Genomic DNA, 20,876 nt, shown 5'->3' on the forward strand with positions numbered 1-20,876 from the left:
CATGAGCCCCCGCATCCTCAGGACCTTCTATCACTGTGCCATTGAGAGCATCCTCACTGGATGCATCACCACCTGGTATGGCAACAGCACCGCCTACAACTGCAAAGCTCTCCAGCGAGTAGTGCGGTGCTCTGAACGGATAATTGGAGGTGAGCTTCCCTCCCTCCAAGACATCTACAGGAAGCGCTGCCTGAGGAAAGCGGGGAGGATCATCAAGGACTCCAGTCACCCCAGCCATAAACTGTTCAGACTGCTTCCATCAGGAAGGAGGTTCTGCAGCATCCGGTCCCGTACCAGCAGACTGAGAGACAGCTTTTTCCATCAGGCCATCAGACTGCTGAACACGTCATAGACACCTCAGCTTCACTACTGGAACTTCAACATTATGCACTCCACACTGTATATAAATGCCACTTGTTTTGCACATATTCAACTCTGTATATTTTATATATTTTATTATTATTATTATTATTATTATTATTTTTTTTTTTTTTACTATTTAATTTGTAAAAATGTGTATACACACACACACACACACACACACGTAGGAAAATATTTAGTATACACATCCAGAAATGCATACACTATTATATATTGTACATATATTTATTAGTTTCAGGTTGGCCATTCTTGTATTTTGCTCGTTTGTGTTGTTGTGTTTGCACATCTCTGCTGCTTGTGGGGCTCGCACACAAGAATTTCACTCGCATGTGCTGTGCCAGTGTGCCTGCACATGTGATGTGACAATAAAAGTGATTTGATTTGATTTGATCCTAAGGTTTTAAAAACTGAGCTTAAATAAATGATTAGCGGTAATAAAAGCCGAGGGAGGTCAACGGTGATCACTGACTGTTTTAGGACCTTTTTGAGATTAAATAGAAAAAAATACATAATATTAACCATGTTAACAACACAAAAGCCATATTAAATGCAGACTACTTTAGGCCCGGAAGTAGGATTCGTCACGTCATCACTTAACAGTCGGATATTCTCTTAGACAACCTCCGAGGCCATCACAGAGCAGCTGTATTTGTACCGACATTAGATTACACATAGGTGCTCTCTATTTAGTCATTAGCACTCATCAGGCAATGTCTATGGGCAACTGACTGCACTCAGACCAAAGGGGGCTGAATAATTACGCACACCCCTCTTTGCAGTTATTTATTTGTAAAAACAGTTTGGAATCATGTATGATTTTCGTTGCACTTCTCACGTGTACACCACTTTGCGTTGGTTTTTCATGTTGCTGTAATGTGACAACATGTGGAAAAGTTCAAGGGGCCTGAATTCTTTTGCAAACCACTGCATGTCTTTGCATTAACCCCTTTAGTCAAGCGCACATATATAGACTTTTCTTATTGCAAAATCCATCTACTCTATACATACTGAATGTGTCTATAAGGATCATAAATGTGAGAAAAGGATAATGTGTCTAAAATTATAATATTGTGCATTTTATTAATTGTGGCCTGTATCTTTTTTAAAGTGTGAACGATACGAGCCGGCTCCCAAAGGTTTTTTTTTTTTCTCTCACGCTCTGAGTTCAATTTCAACATCAGGCTGGGGTCTTTCTGTGTGGAGTTTGCATGTTCTCCCTGTGTTTGCGTGGGTTCTCTCCGGGTACTCTGGTCTCTGTAAAGCACTTTGAATCACCTTGTTGTTGAATTGTGCTATGTAAATAAACTTGCCTTGCCTTCCTCCCACCGTCCACAGACATGCACTTAGAGCACAGGTGTCGAGCTCCAGGCCTCGAGGGCCGGTGTCCTGCAGGTTTTAGATGTGTCCTTGATCCAACACAGCTGATTCAAATGGCTAAATGACCTCCTCAACATGTCTTGAAGTTCTCCAGATGCCTGCTAATGAACAAACCATTTGATTCAGGTGTGTTGACCCAGGGTGAGATCTAAAACCTGCAGGACACCGGCCCTCGAGGCCTGGAGTTCGACACCCCTGACTTAGAGGGGATAGGTTAATTAATCTAGATTGCCCATAAGTGTGAATGTGAGTGCGAATGGTTGTCTTTCCTTGTGTGTTAGCTCTGCAAAAGACTGGTGACCTGTCCACGGTGTACGCCTCTCGCCCTATGAAAGCTGGGATAGGCTCCAGCGCCCCCCGCAACCCTGAAAAGGATAAGAGGAAATGAATGGATGGATTTAGGATTGTGGATCAATACTTTCAGATTTCTCTTAATGTTTGAACAGCTCCAGCTGTCAGTGCTCCAGCACCAACAAGAAATACAAGTAGGGAAATGTTAATGAGCAATATTATATATGTGCGTTTTTATTCTAGTTTTATTGTTAAACAAAAGGAAGTAGCCAAATGTATCATAATCTTTTTTAATTAATAAAATCAATATAATTACATTGTGATAACATTTATCTATGTTTTGCCACTTATCTGTATCAAAGTAACAGGGGCAGCAGTCTAAAGCAGGTTTCAGCAGGGGAACGCTGTTCATAGTCCACTGGCAGCCCCACAGAGAGCTCTGATGTACAAATATGTGGTATAACCGATCTGTGATAAACTGTTGCTTAAGCTGTTGTTGGTCTGTCAGCCAGCCATGTAGAAGAGCAAAGTTCTAACATGCAAAGAACTGAAGTGAAACTAAGTTTTTAAAAAAACAAGAAGCGTTCAGCCACTGTTTTTGCTTTTCATGCTGATCTTTCTGATCTATAAATTGTTTTTTTTTTACTGTTCTTCTGTTGCTGGTGAACTTTGGTTCCCTATTCCCATCCTATCAACAGACATATTTGGGATTTTGGAGTGCACAGGAACCCAGCTGTGGTGGATAAAAACCTCTCTCTACTTGCTGTTCTAATAGAAGCATGTAGGCAGAGACACATTTGGGACCATAAATTATGCTTAAGTGGAAACACCTAGAACTCTTTCTCCATTGCCACAAACTTCAGCTCTTTCAGGGGAACATCACAGCTTTCCCAAGTTAGCCAAGAGAAGTAATGCCTCCATTTATCCCACACCTAAGCATCCAGGAGACATCCTTGTCAAATGCCTGAATTCCCTTAAATAGCTGGTATTTGATGCTTTTGCATCTATTCTGAGCACATCACAAATCACTGAGCTCCACAGCCTTTAAAGCGTAATTATAGATAGATCCAATCCAGAAACCCTTAATCTTTTCATGGCTAAAAATTATGCCCATCTATTCTTTCCATTCACAGGTTATGAACAGAATTCATTAAACATAATGCGATTTGATATGCTTGGAGTTTATGCTACTAGCTGAAACAAAATGGCAATTTTTTTAAAAAATGCAATCGGGAAATGCTAAGGCAATGCTTCAAAACCCACATAAAATATAAGAAAATAACATCAAACTGAATTTACCCTTACTTTAATATTTAATGTTTTCATTTTCTGCAATAAATAATGACATTTTAAAAAGCAGGTAATAGGCTGGCCAAAGGAGGAGATAGAAGCCACTGACATAAAGACAAGAAAGCTCCTTACCATGCATGGAGGGTTTCATCCGAACTCCAGCATCCTGAGGCTGTACGCTAAGTGGAAGGAAGGAGGCCAAGGTTTGGAGGCCTATTTCCACCCACCATGACATCCCCTGCCAGTGGCGGACTCCCTCAGGTGTCGGTGCGTTGGTGGTTCTTTGTGTCTGGGGATGGGCGTCCAGGTACACACCGGCTCACTCCTTGGCGGCCACTTATCAGGGCCTGGAGCCTGGGGCTCGCTCGGGCCACTTCGGAGGTGGGGTGCCCCCGGCCTCTCGGCCTGGGGCTCGGTCACTCAGGCACAGCTGGCTGCCGGCGGAGCTCACGGGTGCGTCACTGCAACTCCCCCTGGCTTCTGCTCCGCGGCTGCTGAGTGAGCCCTCATCTGGGACTCTCCTCAGCTCTTACTGGGACAGTGGCGTGGCTGCCCCTCTGTTGGTCTTCCTTGGTCTCTTGTGTTCTGGGGGCCTCTGGATGTCTGGAGTTTTGATCTCCTCCATACCTGCTTCATACCCTGGAGGACGGGGCTGTGGCTCCCCACACTCCCTAGCAGATCGTTACATGGAGAAACCTTAGTATCTACTGATATTTACTGCTAGCTAGTTTATTGTGATGGTGCCTTTTTTTTATTATGTTGCTCTTTGTTGTTTGCTTTCTCTTCTGTTTTTTTTCTCCATACAGGTGACCCAGGTGTTTTTTTTTTTTTTGTTGTTTGTTTGTTTTTTTTCTTCCCCCCCTTCTCACCGTCTCTTCTCCCCTTTGGTTTTCTTTCTCTCCCTCTCTTTCTTTCATTCTTTCTCCCTGTCCTATCCCCCAGTCATGTCTGTCCCGTTTGTAGGAACTGAAAATAAAATAAATTCATAATTATAATAAAGGTCAATCAAATGGACCAATATGGCAAGGCCATGATGATCCACTTGGTAAAATAAATCCACTTGGCATCTTTCTTGGCCTTAAGACAACAATTCTGATGGCTAAAGATCCAAACGGGACACAAAAAAGAAAAAAAAAAAAAAAGGAGGGAGGCCTAGTGAGTGTCAGCACCACAGTCCAGGATGAGACAAGGAACATCCACGAATACATCACGAAGATGGCCCCACAGCGTGCTCAGTGAATACCTCAGGCAGCAGAAACCCAAGAAAGAGGAGGAAGGCAAGGAACCATCAATGAAGGAGAGGCCCCTGCATGGTATGTACCACCGGCAGATAGCGGAGGTGGCTGATACCCAGAAATCCTACCAGTGGCTGGACAAAGCTGGACTGAAAGACAGCACAGAGGCACTAATCATGGCAGCACAAGAACAAGCTCTGAGTGCAAGATCCATAGAGGCTGGGGTCTATCACACCAGGCAAGACCCCAGGTGCAGGCTGTGTAAAGATGCCCCAGAGACAATCCAGCACATAACAGCAGGGTGCAAGATGCTAGCAGGCAAGGCATGCATGGAAAGCCATAACCAAGTGGCCGGCATAGTGTACAGAAACATCTGTGCCGAGTATAACCTGGAAGTCCCAAGGTCAAAATGGGAGATGCCCCCAAGGGTATCCGAGCTAATCGAGCTAAGATCCTGTGGGACTTCCAGATACAGACGGACAAAATGGTGGTGGCTAACCAACCGGATATTGTGGTGGTAGACAAACAGAAGAAGACGGCCGTGGTGATTGATGTAGCGGTTCCAAATGACAGCAATATCAGGAAGAAGGAACACGAGAAGCTGGAGAAATACCAAGGGCTCAGAGAAGAGCTCGAGAGGATGTGGAGGGTGAAGGTAACGGTGGTCCCCGTGGTAATCGGAGCACTAGGTGCGGTGACTCCCAAGCTAGGAGAGTGGCTCCAGCTGATCCCGCGAACAACATCGGAGATCTCTGTCCACTAACTTCCTGTTTTTCAGTCTGGCTGAGCACTTAGTTTGTGAGTCAAAAGTGGCCTTGCTTTACAAACCTTCATTATTAAAGTACATAAAACAATATAATAAAAAAATAAGCACTAAGAACATATTAATTACATGACAGAGTTAACCAGCAAAATAAGAGACTGAGAAGAGGAAGAGAGAATGAACAGAAAAGAAAAAACAGCTGATGGGACCTCTCATGGCTGCAGAGGTCAGGCAGCAGGAAGCAGCTGTGAGAAGAGGGGATGAGGACGGGTGAGAGGTGAAGCCTGGTCTTGTTAAAGGCTGGATGAGTTAAAGTGAGAGCATATGAAAATTGGGTTGAAAATTGAGGCTGGCGGACTTCTGGAGGTTTAGAAAATGTCCAAAGCACTGCAACAGAAAGGTAAATAAAATAAATAAAGAAATGAAGAAATAAATAAACTAATAAGTATATAAATGAATAGAAAACATACATACACAAATAGAAACATGTGAAATTGTTTTTGAAGAGAATCAGGAGCTCGGGGAGACAGTTTACAATCACAGCTTCACGCCAATATGCATGCATTAATCTGAATACAAACCCATACATGCAATGAAGACCAGCTTACACTCACGAATGTTCATTCATTAGATAAATGCTAAATAGTGTAGATTTAACAGATACTTGCTATTAAATGCTGTGGTTATCCATTACTGAGGAATAGCTCTAGAAGTCCAGGACAACAGGGGGCTTTTGTGAAAAGGAAAATATAGGGTATTACCAAACGGTGATCAGATAATAAATTTGATTTTAAAATAGTAAATTGGAAGTGATCCTGTGCTGATTGAGCAAAAGAAGTGATTACTGTAGGAAGAAAAAATAATAATAATTAAATTTTGTGGTAATGTTTTGAATATGCATTTCTGTTGTCCTGGTAACTTCTTGAGATATGACTCAATATGCAAATTAGTTGAATGAGTGGAGACAAAAAAAAAAATTAAAGAAGTTCTAATTCCCATAACATATTGTGATACTAGTAAGCAACAACTTTCCTGTGATTAATCTGGCAGATTTTGTCGGGTTTTATTTTAGTGAGAGGTTGATTCAGCCAGTTAGGTTTGGGTTGTTTTCCTCTTTTCAGCAGAGAGAGTTTTTCTATACATGGACATGTCCAGAACTGAACCCAATATTTTTGTCACAGTGCACTTAGAGAAAACCTGTCAGGTGTCGTGTTTTGATGATTTAATAATCAGCTCTCGCTCTCTCATTTCTGTTCTAAGCAGGCCTGCAAGAAGAATTAACAGCGCTGTAAAATACTTCCTTGTGAGCAAATATAAGGTGAGTTTTTCCAGATTGTAATGGGCTGAGAAGAAGGCCACCTGTGGGGACTCTAAAAGGATTGCACCGAGTCAATCCAGTCCAAAATCATAAAGAACTTTTTTTGTTGTTTTTTTTTAAAAAAAAGAAAAAGAAAAAACAAATGAATGAGCTCATGTTGCTGAGAGTGGAGAATCTGAAAATTTGTGCGTGACACTCAATTATCCACAAGATCTAGTGCAAAAGCGTGTGAATGAATGTATGACTGGACTGTGATGGACTGACGAGGTGGATTAAAGTTTTGACTGACTTGACACTGAGACAAAGACTGGACCAAGTTTAGGATTAGTAACTGTTGACAAACAATTCACCACGCTGGTAAGAAAGGGCGGAGGTTTTATTTATTTTTGTTTTTTGCAGGAGTAGGAGGTCAAGAGAGGGGGAGATTGTAGTTTCACATGACACTGTGAGCTGTAGACCTTTTGGCTGCTAATTTTGGGTTACTGATCTCTGGAGTAATAAAATTGGGTCATTGTTGGGAAATTCTAAATGTTAAAGTGGAAAAAACTAAGGAAAAACAAGAAAAACAAAAAGAAAAAAATCAGTTTCAAATGTGAAGGTCATATTAATTAACAGGTTTTGTTTTCAGGCATGGGTGATGTGGAAGAAAGCTCGAGGAGTTCAACAGATTTAACATGATAATTAAACTGATTTAATTTCTTAACACAGGCTTGCAGGCCTGGAGCAAATATACTCGAGAGGAGAATCGCTGAGGTTTTCTGAGGAATAATATGACTAACCTCTTTCTTTTAATTTCCTGGACGTGGTGTAGCCTTTTCATTCTGTGTGACACATAAAAATGTGTCAAAGGGGGGATTTTAGGTTTAATTTGAAAGAAGGGTCCATGATCAGTGTATGACTTTTTGTGTGCTTGATAACTTAGCTATGGTAAAACTTACGCATAAATCATTGTGTTCATGTTTAAGCTTCACATAAACTGAATCCCATTTAGAAGATAAAATGCCTGTGTTCAACAAAATTTCTATTTTTGTAAAAGAAAAGACCTTAAAAGTTGAAGAACTGCCATTTCTTCGTATGTTTCACCTACAGATGTTTAAGAAGTTAATGAAACTGAGTGGCATTTATGTTGTGGTTTTCTACAATTAGTGGACACTGCTGTGTGGTTACTACAAGCAACATTCACACAGATCCACACATACATACAGCACTTTCAGACAATCACTCTTGAAGAGATTTTCCTTGAATTTTCATGACATTTTCCGTGAAATACTCCATGAACCACGATCATGTCACACGTTCAAATATGAGAGCAGCAGCAGATACTTGGCCAGGCAAAACTTCAGCAAGCTGTCAGGTCTGTTGAGTCTAAATATATCCTTCTCACCTCCACAGGGCCATGCAGAGACGTTTAAAGGGGCAGGTGCTCAAAGTTAAAAAGGGGCACATTGGACCAGGCTGAATAACAACAATACATTTACCAAGATTCTAATATGGGATTGCATCATACTATATCAAGAAAGTTATGCCAGGGAGTCAAGTTGTTCTGATTTGAGGCTTTCTACATTATCAAAAGTTGTACACAGTGAAGAAGTAAAAATATTAACAAGATGATCAACTTTTGTGTGAGTTGGTTTCAGGTAGTTGCGCTGCAATGTGTTGGCACAAGGCATTAAGGAAGATAAGAGTGGATGTAATATATCCTTAACTTTCTTAACTTAACTTTCAGAAAGACATCTACTGTGATGAGATCTATTTAACACTGATCTCACAAAGGAAGGTTTTCAGGAAATACTGTTAAATTTTTCATTTGTATGCCATCAATCAGATCAAGTTCTTGAGTGTAATTAAAGTGGTTGATGGGTTCTTTTACCCACCAGTTTATTTGATATCTGATAACATCAATCAAATTGTAAAATTACTTGTCTTCATGTATATGTGTATTTGATATTCATATATCAAATGTCATCATCAGTAAACTGTAAACCTCAACTACAGAAAACATTTATATAGTAACTCCATTAGATTTAGATTTACAAGGGATGGTACAGGATCTCAATCAGGTCCAGGTTCCTGTTCTGCAAACATTTTAAATGTATATATATACATTATATATATAATGTATTGTTAAGATTCAAGAATTGAGAAAGGGTACAAGAGGTGATCGAAAAATAACCACACTGGTCCGGCCGGGTGAAGTCAAACGAAGATTTTAATTCACATGTGGGAAGATCACTGAACACAGCAATTGATCTTCGACTTACTAAAGCACAAACAATTATTTTATAACATCAGGGTTTGTTTACTGACGCCCCTTCATGCGTCACAGATACATTTTATACATAGATCAGATCAACATCATCATGACTTTTCACCTAGAAAATCATCTTCTATTTTCATGGCTAGCCCTTCCTGTCTACCTTTCAGTTCTTGTCTTGTTCCTCTTTCTTGCCGAGACACCAAGAAACGGTTCCTCTTTTACCAAGACAATTTTGCAGTTACAGCCAAACATAACTAACCTCTTCCTCTAAATAAATCTAATTTAAAGTGTGTGTGTGTGTGTGTGTGTTGACCTCACATGCTCTTTGTGTCACCTCTTCACCTACTGTCTGTGTCTCGTCCTCAAATGCTCTTTCTCAATTCACCTGTTGCACTTCTGACCTTTTACCAGACCAGAAGCTCACTAAGACTATGTGTATGTCTTCTACTAAATAAATGTTTTAACCAAGAACCTCTACTAAAACCTTAATACAAGAATATGAACATATAAAAGATAATAAAATAAACTGATATAAGTGTTTTGTAAGCATGTATTGCAATTCCTTCTATGTTCTAGTTTTCCCTCAGCATGTATCACCTGAACAGTCACGTCAGTGAAGCTTACGACCTTTAAAGAACCTGAACATCAACTCAAATAAGCACAGATATGCAATATGTATAAAATAATTATAACTGCCCCTGAAATACAAAGTTAACATCATCATAAACATCTTAAGGCCATCTTAAAGCTATCTGTTATATTGTTAAAGCAATGCTCATACTGCAGATTATATTATGCTGGTAAAATACTTTTTGTTTATCCCCACAATCCCCCTTTCGACCTCTGACACCCCAGAGGTCGATACATAGGTTGTTGTTCACTCCTCAGTCCACTCGGCTACCTCCAGATCCATCATCGGCATCATGGACATAGGGGCCACCGCCCCAGGGTCCACTGCCTTTACAATCACTTTCTCTACCAACCTTCGGGCACAAGGAATGAGACAACAACCACAAGTCACCAAAATACCCACCAATACAGATAGAGACAACATAACTGACAGAGCAAGCCCCTTCCACTTTCCCTTTTTTTTTTTACTCTTTTTATTTAAACCACCCCTTTTCAAACTCTCAATTAGTTACCACTCCTTTCTGTAGGCGCGGCGATCTCCCCCTAGGCTGCTCTTCTTTCTTCGGCCTTCCAGGTAGACTACTGGTCGGCCCGTTGCACAGGTGAAGAGGTTTATTCTGCCTCTGTTTCTTGACACCTGCGTTCTTTGAAGACGAATTTTCCTCCACCAAGCTCTCGTGTGCGGGTGCACACTGCGACCAATGGTACCAGGTGTCGCCTTTCCCTTTCAGCTGGACTGCTGTAGCCGTCCGGGCGGTCACCTCATACGGACCAGTCCAGCGGGGCTCCTTCCACTTTCGCTTAATGACCTTCAGCCACACTGCCTTTGCGTCCGGGACCTCTCCGTTCCCCGTGGGTCTCTCACAAGTGACCTGTTTTGTAAAGCTGGACACAAGAGCCTTCAACTCATTAAAATATTCTGCATGAGACCTGTTGCTTGTCCTGGGCTGCTCCACCGGGACCACTGTCCAGGGTGCTGGAAACTGTCTCCCAGTCAGCAGCTCATAAGGGGTGAAACCTGTGGATTGGTTAACAGAACATCTTATGGTCATCAAAGCAATGGGCAGGGCTGCGACCCAATTTAGCCCTGTCTGCGCACAAATTTTAGCCAACTTGTTTTTCAAATTTAGGTTCATCCTCTCTACCTTTCCTTGAGATTGAGGATGATAGACCGTCCCGAACTTATGTTGCACTCCCAACATCCTCTCTACCTCTTGCAAATCTTTATTCTTGAAGTGAGTACCATTGTCTGATCTAATTCTCTTGGGAAACCCATGCCTTGGAATGTAATGATTGATTAAGCACTTAATCACACTTTTCGCATCTTCACATTTGGTCGCCCATGCTTCGGGCCATCCAGTCAGAACATCCACACACACCAACAAATACCTCACCCCACCTGGGCCTGTATCAATCATGTCGGTATAATCAATCACGACCTCTTCTCCTGGCCTTTCTGGCATGAGAAACTTACCAGCTTCAGGTTTTACTGCTGGCTTTGGGTTGTGTGCCCCACAAATTAGGCACGTTCTGGCCTTTTCCAGTATCATCCTTCTCAAATCAGGATGCCACCATCGGCACAAATTTCTCTCCATCTGTTTCACTCCCACGTGACCAAGCCCGTGAGCCTCATTCACCTTTTGTTCCGCCATTTTGGCCGTTAAAGCGGGACGCCCATCTGGCCCCCTCCACAAACCGCCATCTTGCCAGGCTCCTTTGTTTTCCCACACCCCCTTTTCCTCTGGGGATGTCTCCTCCTGAGCCTTTCTAACTTCTTCCATGCTGTTAGTGCTAACCTCCTCTTCTGGGGTTACCTGCACCAGTTGTCTCTGTCCTTTGTAGCCCGCTGCTTCCTTTGCGGCTTCGTCAGCTTTCTGATTTCCTCTTGCCACCATACTGTCTGCTTGTGAGTGGCCTTTGCATTTTATAATACTTACCTCGTCTGGGTCCTCCAGGGCCTTTTCCAGTTCCTCCATTTCCTTTTTGTGACAGATGGGTGCATTAGTGGCCGTCCTGAACCCGGCTCTCTTCCACTGAGCCAGTTCCACATGAGCTGCTCCAAACGCATATGCTGAGTCAGTGTAGATGTTCACTCTCATGTTTTTAGCCAACCTCAGGGCTCGAGTTAGGGCTATCACTTCAGCTCTCTGGGCCGACTGTTGTCCCTCAATTTTTCCTGCTTCTTTCACCTGAAACTCAGTTCCTACTCTACAGACTACTGCATAGCCCGCTTTCAATCCTTCTTCATCTCTGTGGCAGCATCCATCTGTGAACCAATCCTCAGCTCCGTATATGGGCTCTGCCTTCAGGTCTTCCCTGATTTTTCCTTCAACCTGGGCTTTCTTAATACAGTCATGTGGTTCTCCTGACCCCATTAGGTCTGCCATATTTATTCCTTCATGTGTGAATATCAAATTTGGCGCCTCTAAAATTTTGCTCAACCTTTGTTGCGTCAGTGGAGTCATTGTGAATGCCTGTGAGTTCACATAGGCCACTACACTGTGTGTAGTAAGCACTTTCAGTGGGTGTTCCCTCACTATATGTGCTGTTTTCTGAATTATCTTTGCTACTCCTGCTGCGTGTTGTGTGCATGTGGGATGCCTTGCTTCTGTTGAATTTAATCTTATGCTGACATACATAAGTACATCCCTACCTCCCCCTTTTTTCTGAAACAACACACCATTCACAACTCCCTTTGTTTCTGAAACATCAAGGTAAAATGCCTCATCATAGTTAGGTGTGGCCAGATCTGTGGCTCTTGACAAATCCTGTTTTAGTGAAATGAACGCTGTCTCTGTGTCCGGCGTCCAAGGCAATTCAGCCTTCAGATTTCGAACACCAACTTTCTTGATCATGTCCCTTAAAGGGGCCGTTTTACCCGCATAGTTCGGAATGAACTGCCTGCTGTAACCTGTCAAGCCAAGAAAGGAAAGCAACTCCTTCACAGTTCTTGGTTTTGGATGTGTCAGAATTTGGTCTCTGTGTGTGTTCATTAACCCCACTGATCTGTGTGCGATCACCCGGCCCAGGAATGTTACCTCTGGCCGGACCAACTGCAGTTTTTCTTTGCTCACTTTGAAGCCACACTCCGCCAATCTGTTCAACACCACGAGCGATGCTGCCGTACAGGCCGCTGCTGACGGGGCTGCAATAAGAAGATCATCAACATACTGTATTAATGTACAGCCCCCTGGCAGTTGACATGGGGACAATGCCTCTTTCAACACCTGATTAAAAATTCCTGGTGAGAGTGCAAAGCCTTGTGGTAGGCGTGTGTACCTAAATTTGCGGCCTCTGTATGTGAATGAGAAAATGTCTCTGAGTGACTCGTGCAGTGGGAGACAAAAGAATGCATTCGCTAGGTCAATACATGTGAACCACTTTTGGTCCCCAGTAATTTCGGTCAGAGCCGTGTAGGGATTTGGCACAGGCACAGTGTCAGTCCTCAGCATGGCATTTATTGCTCTCAAATCATGTGCCATACGGTACTTCCCTGTCCCATGTTTTTCCACTGGCAAAATAGGTGTGTTCCAAAATGACCATGAGGGCTCAAGCACTCCTGCCTTCCACAGTCCTTCAATGGTTTCAGCTATACCTTCTTCTGCTTCAATTTTGTGCTTATATTGTGGTCTGTTAATTGGTATGTCAGACTTCAGCTGGAACAGGACAGGCGAACAGTTAGCTAGACCCACATCTGTGGGCCCTGCGGACCACAAAGTACCAGGCAATTTTGAGAGCTCAGCTACTGCATCAGGATGATCCATTCTTTCCCTGCCATGTATTCTGGAAATTTCTTTATGTTCTAAGATCACTGCATCGTTGGACAAACAAGTTATGCGATATATTTTACATTTTGGTGCATACCAGACATTTGGAATTTGGGTGCTTTGCCAGCATGCGTTGTCCAGCGCCCGCTTGACCATTGGTCCCAGATCTCTTGGCCCATGACCCTCGTGGACCGCCAATGTAATGTGAGGGGCTGAATCCTCTCCCACATTGTACCAAGGCAGTTGTTCATCAGTAAATTTCACAGCCGCGGCCACACCTTCTGGTCCAACATAAATGTTATGTGTTTGCACATTCCACGTCTGTCCCTCAAGATCAGACTGGAACTGTTCCCGATAGATATCGTTATCTTCCCTATCATAAAAGAGTGTAACGTGGAAAGGATCTCGCGGTGGGGAATAGACGGCCAGGCTCATTATCCAGGGTTTCCACAGCTGATAATGTCTCAGAATGCCTTCTTCCACTAGCCTCCCCCAGTAGATTTCGGCAGTGGGTTGTTCAGAGTTCTGGACTAAATATTGAGTCTTTGAAGGTGATCCCAGTTTCACAAGCAGGTCCCTGCCCATGAGATTTTCCAGGCACCTGTGAGGACACCACATATTGGTGCTTCAAAGTCTGTTTTCCCAGCTGTGTCAATGCTGGATCTGTCAATGGCAGTGTCATTGGAATCCCGGAAAAGCCTACCACATTAACTGTGTGACAGGAGAGTGTTGCACTGTCTGGTGTGTCTTTCAAAGTTGAGTATGTTGCTCCAGTATCCACCAGGAAGGGCAATTCAGTGCCTTCCACGGTCATTGACAGCATGGGTTCTGCCGCCCCCACGCTGTTCAGTTTCTCCGGGCTCCGTCAGTATTGCTCCCTCTCCCAGCCCCAGTCAGCTACTGGGTACTGGGCGGCTGGTGCTGCATTCGGGTTTGGAGCTTGATATGCTCCCCTGTAAGCAGCTCTTTGTCTTGGGCCTCCTCGTGCCTGGGATTGATAGCCTTGCCTCTGATAATTTCGCTGCGATTCAGGGCATTCTCGGGACCAGTGTCCTTCTGCTCCACAGCTGTAACAGGCAGTCCAAGACACATTGTTAGGATTCCCTGGATTCCGAGCCCTTTGTCCTCCCCTCACGGATCCACCACGCCCTCTCTGCGGTCCACCGGTCCCCCAATTCCCTACGGGTTGACGCTGCCTTGGTGCATTGGCGGGCCAACGGTCATCAGGGTAGAGACCCGGATCCTGATCTGGCCAGTCAGGCACAGGATCGGGCTGAGACCTTGCCACCATTATTTTCCTTGCGCTCTCTTTATCCTCTTTCTTTCTGTCACCTGCCTTGTTTCTCGCCTCCGTCAGCTGTATCTTTACCAGCTGCGCCTGTGCCTCCTCCAACTCTTTCTTTTGTTTGTTTGCCAAATCCTGTTCCTGCTGAAGTCTGTGGGTCACATGTCTCTCCCACTGCACCGAGTCTGCAACGGCAAAATCTGGGTTCTTTTCCAAATCCACTGCAACCTGATTGGGCAGCCCTGCCAGCACCGCCGAACGAAACCACGCTCTACTTTCACCCTCCTTCCCCGGATGTATTCCTGTTTCTAACAACCATTGTTCCTTTGCTTTAGCTAAAAACTCTCTGGGTGTGTTTTTGGGATCCCAAATAATTTTTGGAATGGCTCCAGAGTTAGGAGTTGGGTACTTCTCCCGGACTGCATCTGCTAAGTCATTCTGCACCCCATGGTATTGTAGGTCATTTGCATATCTGGTTGTTTGAGCTATCTGCTCTACATCTGCTAACCCACCACCCAGCATACAACGTCCGGCCAAAGCGCGAAAATCGCCCAGCGCTAATTCTTCTCCTTCGGTCAGCGCGCCCAGCCTTCTCAACCAGCTAGCTCCTCCCTCAGTTATTGGTGGAAGTTGTTTAACCAATGCTTCCAAATCTCTCACCTTATAGGCGCGATAAACTGGTTCGTTCTTTGGACCTGCTATTAGAGGCAGATTTAAACCAGGGTCAGGAGCTCCTTGTTCAAAACTCACTTTTCTACTCTTCCTCGACTTTCCTTTTCCCTTTGAGCTCCTAAATATGGGCTGTCTCTGTGCTTGGTCTCTCTTCACACTTCTTTTCCTCAAAATTAGGCTTGTACTTGGTTGGGGCTCAGGTCCTCCATCTTCGTCCTCCTTATCGTCCTCTTCTTCTGATGACGTCGCACGGTCTTCATTCTCCTCTTCTGGCCCTCCCTGCATTACTCTCTGCTTTATAACCTCCAATGCTGTTAATGCCTCTATTAACGCACGTGGGGGCTCATGCATTTGTCCATACACTTCTCCTTCCCAATGTTCTCCCTTGGTTATCACTCCTTGTGGTATTTTGTCCTTCATTCTAGGGGTCCTTTTGGCCTCCCCGTCCTGCTTTGGCTGTTCCACTGTAGACACTTCGGCCCGTATGATGTTTCCACTATCCACCGAACTGGGAGGCGAGGTCGAGCCTTCATCTGCAGCTGAGGCTATCATTCTCCCTCCCATATCTTGGGACTGACATTCCACTGCCCTTATCCCTTCTTCGGGGATATTCAGGGGAGTAGTAGTATATTCAACATCTGCTATTCCGCCAAGGACAACTCCAGTCTGTCCATCAGGACCACGAACTTGTCCCCCTCCAAGGGTCATTACAGGCATGACATATGGTGGTGGTGGTGCACAACGTGCCAATTCAGCCCAAGGATATAATTTCGGTGTGTAATACCTGTTAGCCTCTTCTACCTTCGGAGTCAAGTCCTTCACTTGGTCCTCTAGCTTTTTATTTTCCTCCTTCAGATGTTTCAAAGACTCCATTATACTCACCATGTCTCCTGATTTTCCTGTGTCATCCTCCTCCTCAGTCATCCAGGAAGAGGCTGCCCTCCACAGGAGCAGCCACTTACAGCACCTGGCATGAGTTTCTTTTAGATCCTTAATTTCTCCTCTGGCTTTCCTGTTCACTGAATGTCCCTTGGACTCCTCTTCAAATTGTTTCAATTTCTGTTCACATCTCTCTCCCTCAGTTTTTAACACCAGGCTCAGAGCTATTTTATCACCCAGCCCTTTCTGTTGAGATGTAATAAGTTTGCTTACCTCAACCTCCATCGCTTGGCACTCTTTCTCTGCTGCTTTTAATGCTCCAGGTGAAGCCAAACGAATAGCTTTCTTAAGCTGTTCAAGCTGATCCTTCAGAGGTTTGCATCCCCTTTTCCCACTAGGTGTCGCACTCGAGCTGTCAGCCATTCTCTGAAACACAGACTTACCTCTTCCAATGGCGTTGGTCGACTCCACCTTCTTGGTCTAGGTCACCCAGACACGCTTAACTTTCGGTTTCAGTCTTCGTCTCGCTGTTCTCGCAACCACTGGCTCCTCTTCCCCTGCTCGGTGATACACAAAGTTTAACCCAGCACTTTAGACGCTGTCCTCGCGTTCTCAAGCGTTGACACTCAATCAAAATTATTCGCCCTCAAAGTGTTAATATATGACACCAGCAACCCTTATGCGCAACGCGCTCACCTCCGTATACTTACCTCTCCAATAGTTCCTCGGATTAGTGTTTTTTCATTTATTTTAAACCCATTAACGGCGCTGCGCGTCCCTTATATACTTTACAGCAACACACCCTCAAGGGTCCCTCAACTTGTCCCGTACTAATAAGTCTAAAACCAAGAAATCACCTTTATGACATTATGTCAAAGCTTTCTCCATGTTGCACAGCCTGCCACAGGTTTAACAAAAAAAATCGCTGCCCGAGAAGGCTCCCACATATCAAGGTGGTCGTTTTCACAAACTTCCAGCAGACCCTCAAATAAACAAAAACAACGACCCAGGCAGGCTTCCAGTTCAGCCTCCTCAATTTCTATGCACACTGAAAACTCATGGGGAGATTCTTCTGTCTCCCCGTGTCCTACACAATTCACCTCCAAATGATCCCCTACAATTGAAATTTCAGTGTGGAATGACGCAGAGATTAACATTTCCTTATTTATTCACTATATGTAACCTGAATTTTCTCTCTCTCTTCAAATAACAAAGGTTATCTTTACAATTTGTTATTGAACTACTAATTAAGTTGCTTTTTATGGTGTCAGTGATAAACTGCCCCTAAAAAGTCCACTTTATTGCGTGCTCATTGAGTTACTCCTATCAAAACTATTTAACAAGTTCAATTTACACATACTCATTAATTTGTCACGCTTATTAGTGGCTCATGGTTGCTTAAAGCCTATGTCTGACTTGACCACAGAGTTAGAGCATCATTCAATCCTCTCAGGATGACCACTCCACTTACTCTGCATCCAGTCAGCTCATGAATTAACAACCCTTGCAGACTGTAACCCTTTTATTTTTTGTTTATGCCTTCAAATCCACCTTAAATCTTCTTTACCTAAACGTTGGTTTTAAACACAAACAATTCTTATATTCTATTTTGAAACGCTGTCACCATTCATATATTTACAATGTTGTTATTTACTAAGCCAGCATTTTAATTGCAGACATTTATCCACATTTGCAAACAATAGTTATAGAGCTGAATGACACACAAAACCGAAAGCATAGTCCTCTCATGCGCTCTGCATCAGCTGCCTCATTTGCATGCACACACACTCTTCATCTAAGAATAGCAGCAGGCAGTCAGTGCATTGCTGACTCGACCCACAGAGATCTTTTTTATTACAGAGACGTCTTATATTTACAACTGCACAGATTTTAAACCTTTTAACACCTATCGAATTTCGACAAATTTAACATAACCGTTTTTTGCGATCAATTAACCAGTATCAAGACTTTAACTGTTTCTGGCCTCATTTCTAAAATCCCTAACTCAATTTAAAAGCGTCAACCAACCCAAACTTTTTTGAAGTTTTAGGTTAAAGTTACACGCCCGAAGTCCACTTCTGCTGGCCAAAAAAGCGCAGATACCGTTGCAAACGGTAAGGAGACTCTAACTCCTAGCTTAATTCCGGGATGCCCTGTACCCCACAGCTAAACCACACTGAACTAACCCTCTTCGCCGAGAGGTCAATGTCGCGCGTCCACGACAAGGAGGGAGCGTAACCTCCGGGCTCTGCGCTTCCTAGCAGACTCGAACTGCCGTTCTAGAATAATTTATAATATTTTGAAACAACAATCAACACCCGAAACAAGTGTATAACTGAAGCAGGTGCAACCTAGTGGTCAAATGGAGACTCCAACTCACAAAATGACCGCTCAGGTCCACTCTTATGACCAAATTTGGACTCTAACCAACACAATAACCAATTCCCTACCAAACTACTTGAGACTCTAACTCAATTTCTTTGGGACTTCAACCCAATATTTAAACTTTTTCCTGGCAGACTCAAACTGCTTTAGCAGACTTTACTGCTTTCATTTCTTCTTAGCAGAACTCTAACTGCTTCAACTCATGAAATTTTCATCAAAATCAAAACAGACATGCACCAGTAATTTCAGTGAGTAGACTTAAATTTTATCATGTCCAATTTGGCACACTTTGGAAATAATTCAACAGGTAGTGCCTTACCTTTTGGATAAGCCGGCTTATGCCCACTCACTTCGGCCACTGGAATTCATGTCTGCCCGTCTGACCACCTCGGACCACCGCTCACACCTCCACTTTTTTCCCTTACTCAACCACCGGACGAAGCCCCCAGATGTTAAGATTCAAGAATTGAGAAAGGGTACAAGAGGTGATCGAAAAATAACCACACTGGTCCGGCCGGGTGAAGTCAAACGAAGATTTTAATTCACATGTGGGAAGATCACTGAACACAGCAATTGATCTTCGACTTACTAAAGCACAAACAATTATTTTATAACATCAGGGTTTGTTTACTGACGCCCCTTCATGCGTCACAGATACATTTTATACATAGATCAGATCAACATCATCATGACTTTTCACCTAGAAAATCATCTTCTATTTTCATGGCTAGCCCTTCCTGTCTACCTTTCAGTTCTTGTCTTGTTCCTCTTTCTTGCCGAGACACCAAGAAACGGTTCCTCTTTTACCAAGACAATTTTGCAGTTACAGCCAAACATAACTAACCTCTTCCTCTAAATAAATCTAATTTAAAGTGTGTGTGTGTGTGTGTGTGTTGACCTCACATGCTCTTTGTGTCACCTCTTCACCTACTGTCTGTGTCTCGTCCTCAAATGCTCTTTCTCAATTCACCTGTTGCACTTCTGACCTTTTACCAGACCAGAAGCTCACTAAGACTATGTGTATGTCTTCTACTAAATAAATGTTTTAACCAAGAACCTCTACTAAAACCTTAATACAAGAATATGAACATATAAAAGATAATAAAATAAACTGATATAAGTGTTTTGTAAGCATGTATTGCAATTCCTTCTATGTTCTAGTTTTCCCTCAGCATGTATCACCTGAACAGTCACGTCAGTGAAGCTTACGACCTTTAAAGAACCTGAACATCAACTCAAATAAGCACAGATATGCAATATGTATAAAATAATTATAACTGCCCCTGAAATACAAAGTTAACATCATCATAAACATCTTAAGGCCATCTTAAAGCTATCTGTTATATTGTTAAAGCAATGCTCATACTGCAGATTATATTATGCTGGTAAAATACTTTTTGTTTATCCCCACAGTATATATATATTGGCTGACTGCTAATCAGCCAATAATGTGGTTGTGCATTTATGCATCTAGACATGGCCATGACTTTCTCAGAAACTGCTGATTTGATGGGATTTTCCTACAGTAACATCTCTAGGCTTTCCAGAGTCTGGTGTGAATAAGTGAAGATGTTGAATCACTGAATACAATACAATAAAGATTGTATTGTATTGAATAGTTTGTGCTGAGTTTATGATCAATTGTCCCTATGGTGGAAAAATTGGGCCCAGGTGTTTCCAGTCATTAATAATCCTAGCACACCTGCTGGGTACTTGGAACACAAAATAAACAATCATAAATAACCTGCCAGTCTGGCAGCAAGTAGAGTTCATCACATTGTTCAATGTGGGATCATGCAAAGTCCATCATTTGTTTGATTGACGCCCATCATATCACCACATTCAGTAATACACTTACATATAGACTTACACACTGCAGGCTGAATACCAGTGAAGAGCAGTGTGTGAATTTGGATCAAAAGGAAAAGCAAATTAAAACGAGAGACATAAATGGTACAGTGGAGACTATCATTATTATCATTATTATTGTTATTAGTGTTGGTATGTTAATTTTCCCTGGTCACTAACAGAGGTTGGTCACACCTCTACATTTCATGTAAACTTTACTTCAGTTCACATCTCACACAGGTCACCATACAAAGTAAAGACAGTATTTTTTATGTATTTATCTGAGATATTGCTTACTCTGGTAAATAGCTTAATGAGTCATCTTTGCAGTTTATAACATTTTTGGCATTGTTGAATTGTTAAAATGTAATGATATTTTAAATATATTTAAAATGTATTTGCTAGTTTATTTAGTAGTTATTTTTTCAGTAATTTCACTACAACACTTTAGCCCACCAAAGAAAAAGAAAATTTTAGTAAATATAATGAAATAATTTT

At 42.8% G+C, this 20,876-nt stretch overlaps 2 protein-coding genes across 2 annotated transcripts; both read right to left on the reverse strand.

The window, feature by feature from the left end:
* Positions 1 to 9,796: 9,796 nt before the first annotated feature.
* Positions 9,797 to 13,465, reverse strand: LOC147334738 (protein NYNRIN-like). The gene is made up of 5 exons (XM_086285985.1): positions 13,407 to 13,465; positions 12,581 to 12,687; positions 10,754 to 12,453; positions 10,055 to 10,687; positions 9,797 to 9,895 (listed from the first exon to the last, which is right to left on the reverse strand). The coding sequence occupies exons 1-5, from the start codon at positions 13,463 to 13,465 to the stop codon at positions 9,797 to 9,799; spliced, it is 2,598 nt and encodes an 865-aa protein (XP_086142111.1).
* A 709-nt stretch (positions 13,466 to 14,174) lies between these two features.
* Positions 14,175 to 16,568, reverse strand: LOC147334739 (uncharacterized). The gene has a single exon (XM_086285986.1). It carries the CDS (start codon positions 16,566 to 16,568, stop codon positions 14,175 to 14,177), a length of 2,394 nt encoding a protein of 797 aa, XP_086142112.1.
* Positions 16,569 to 20,876: the final 4,308 nt, after the last annotated feature.

The sequence above is a fragment of the Aulonocara sp. 'chitande type north' Nkhata Bay genome, linkage group LG3 (genome assembly GCF_057382095.1).
Source record: "Aulonocara sp. 'chitande type north' Nkhata Bay isolate Kocher_YH1m ecotype deep benthic linkage group LG3, A_spYH_male_GT1.1, whole genome shotgun sequence".
Lineage (NCBI taxonomy): Eukaryota > Metazoa > Chordata > Actinopteri > Cichliformes > Cichlidae > Aulonocara > Aulonocara sp. 'chitande type north' Nkhata Bay.

Coding starts and splice junctions, on each gene's coding strand:
- LOC147334738 (XM_086285985.1), bottom strand. CDS start 13,465: ATGGTCAAGCGGGCGCTGGACAACGCATGCTGGCAAAGCACCCAAATT. Junction 12,454..12,580: donor TGCAGTTGGTCCGGCCAGAG/GTAACATTCCTG, acceptor TTGGCTTGACAG/GTTACAGCAGGCAGTTCATT. Junction 10,688..10,753: donor AGAATAAAGATTTGCAAGAG/GTAGAGAGGATG, acceptor TCTCAAGGAAAG/GTAGAGAGGATGAACCTAAA.
- LOC147334739 (XM_086285986.1), bottom strand. CDS start 16,568: ATGGCTGACAGCTCGAGTGCGACACCTAGTGGGAAAAGGGGATGCAAA.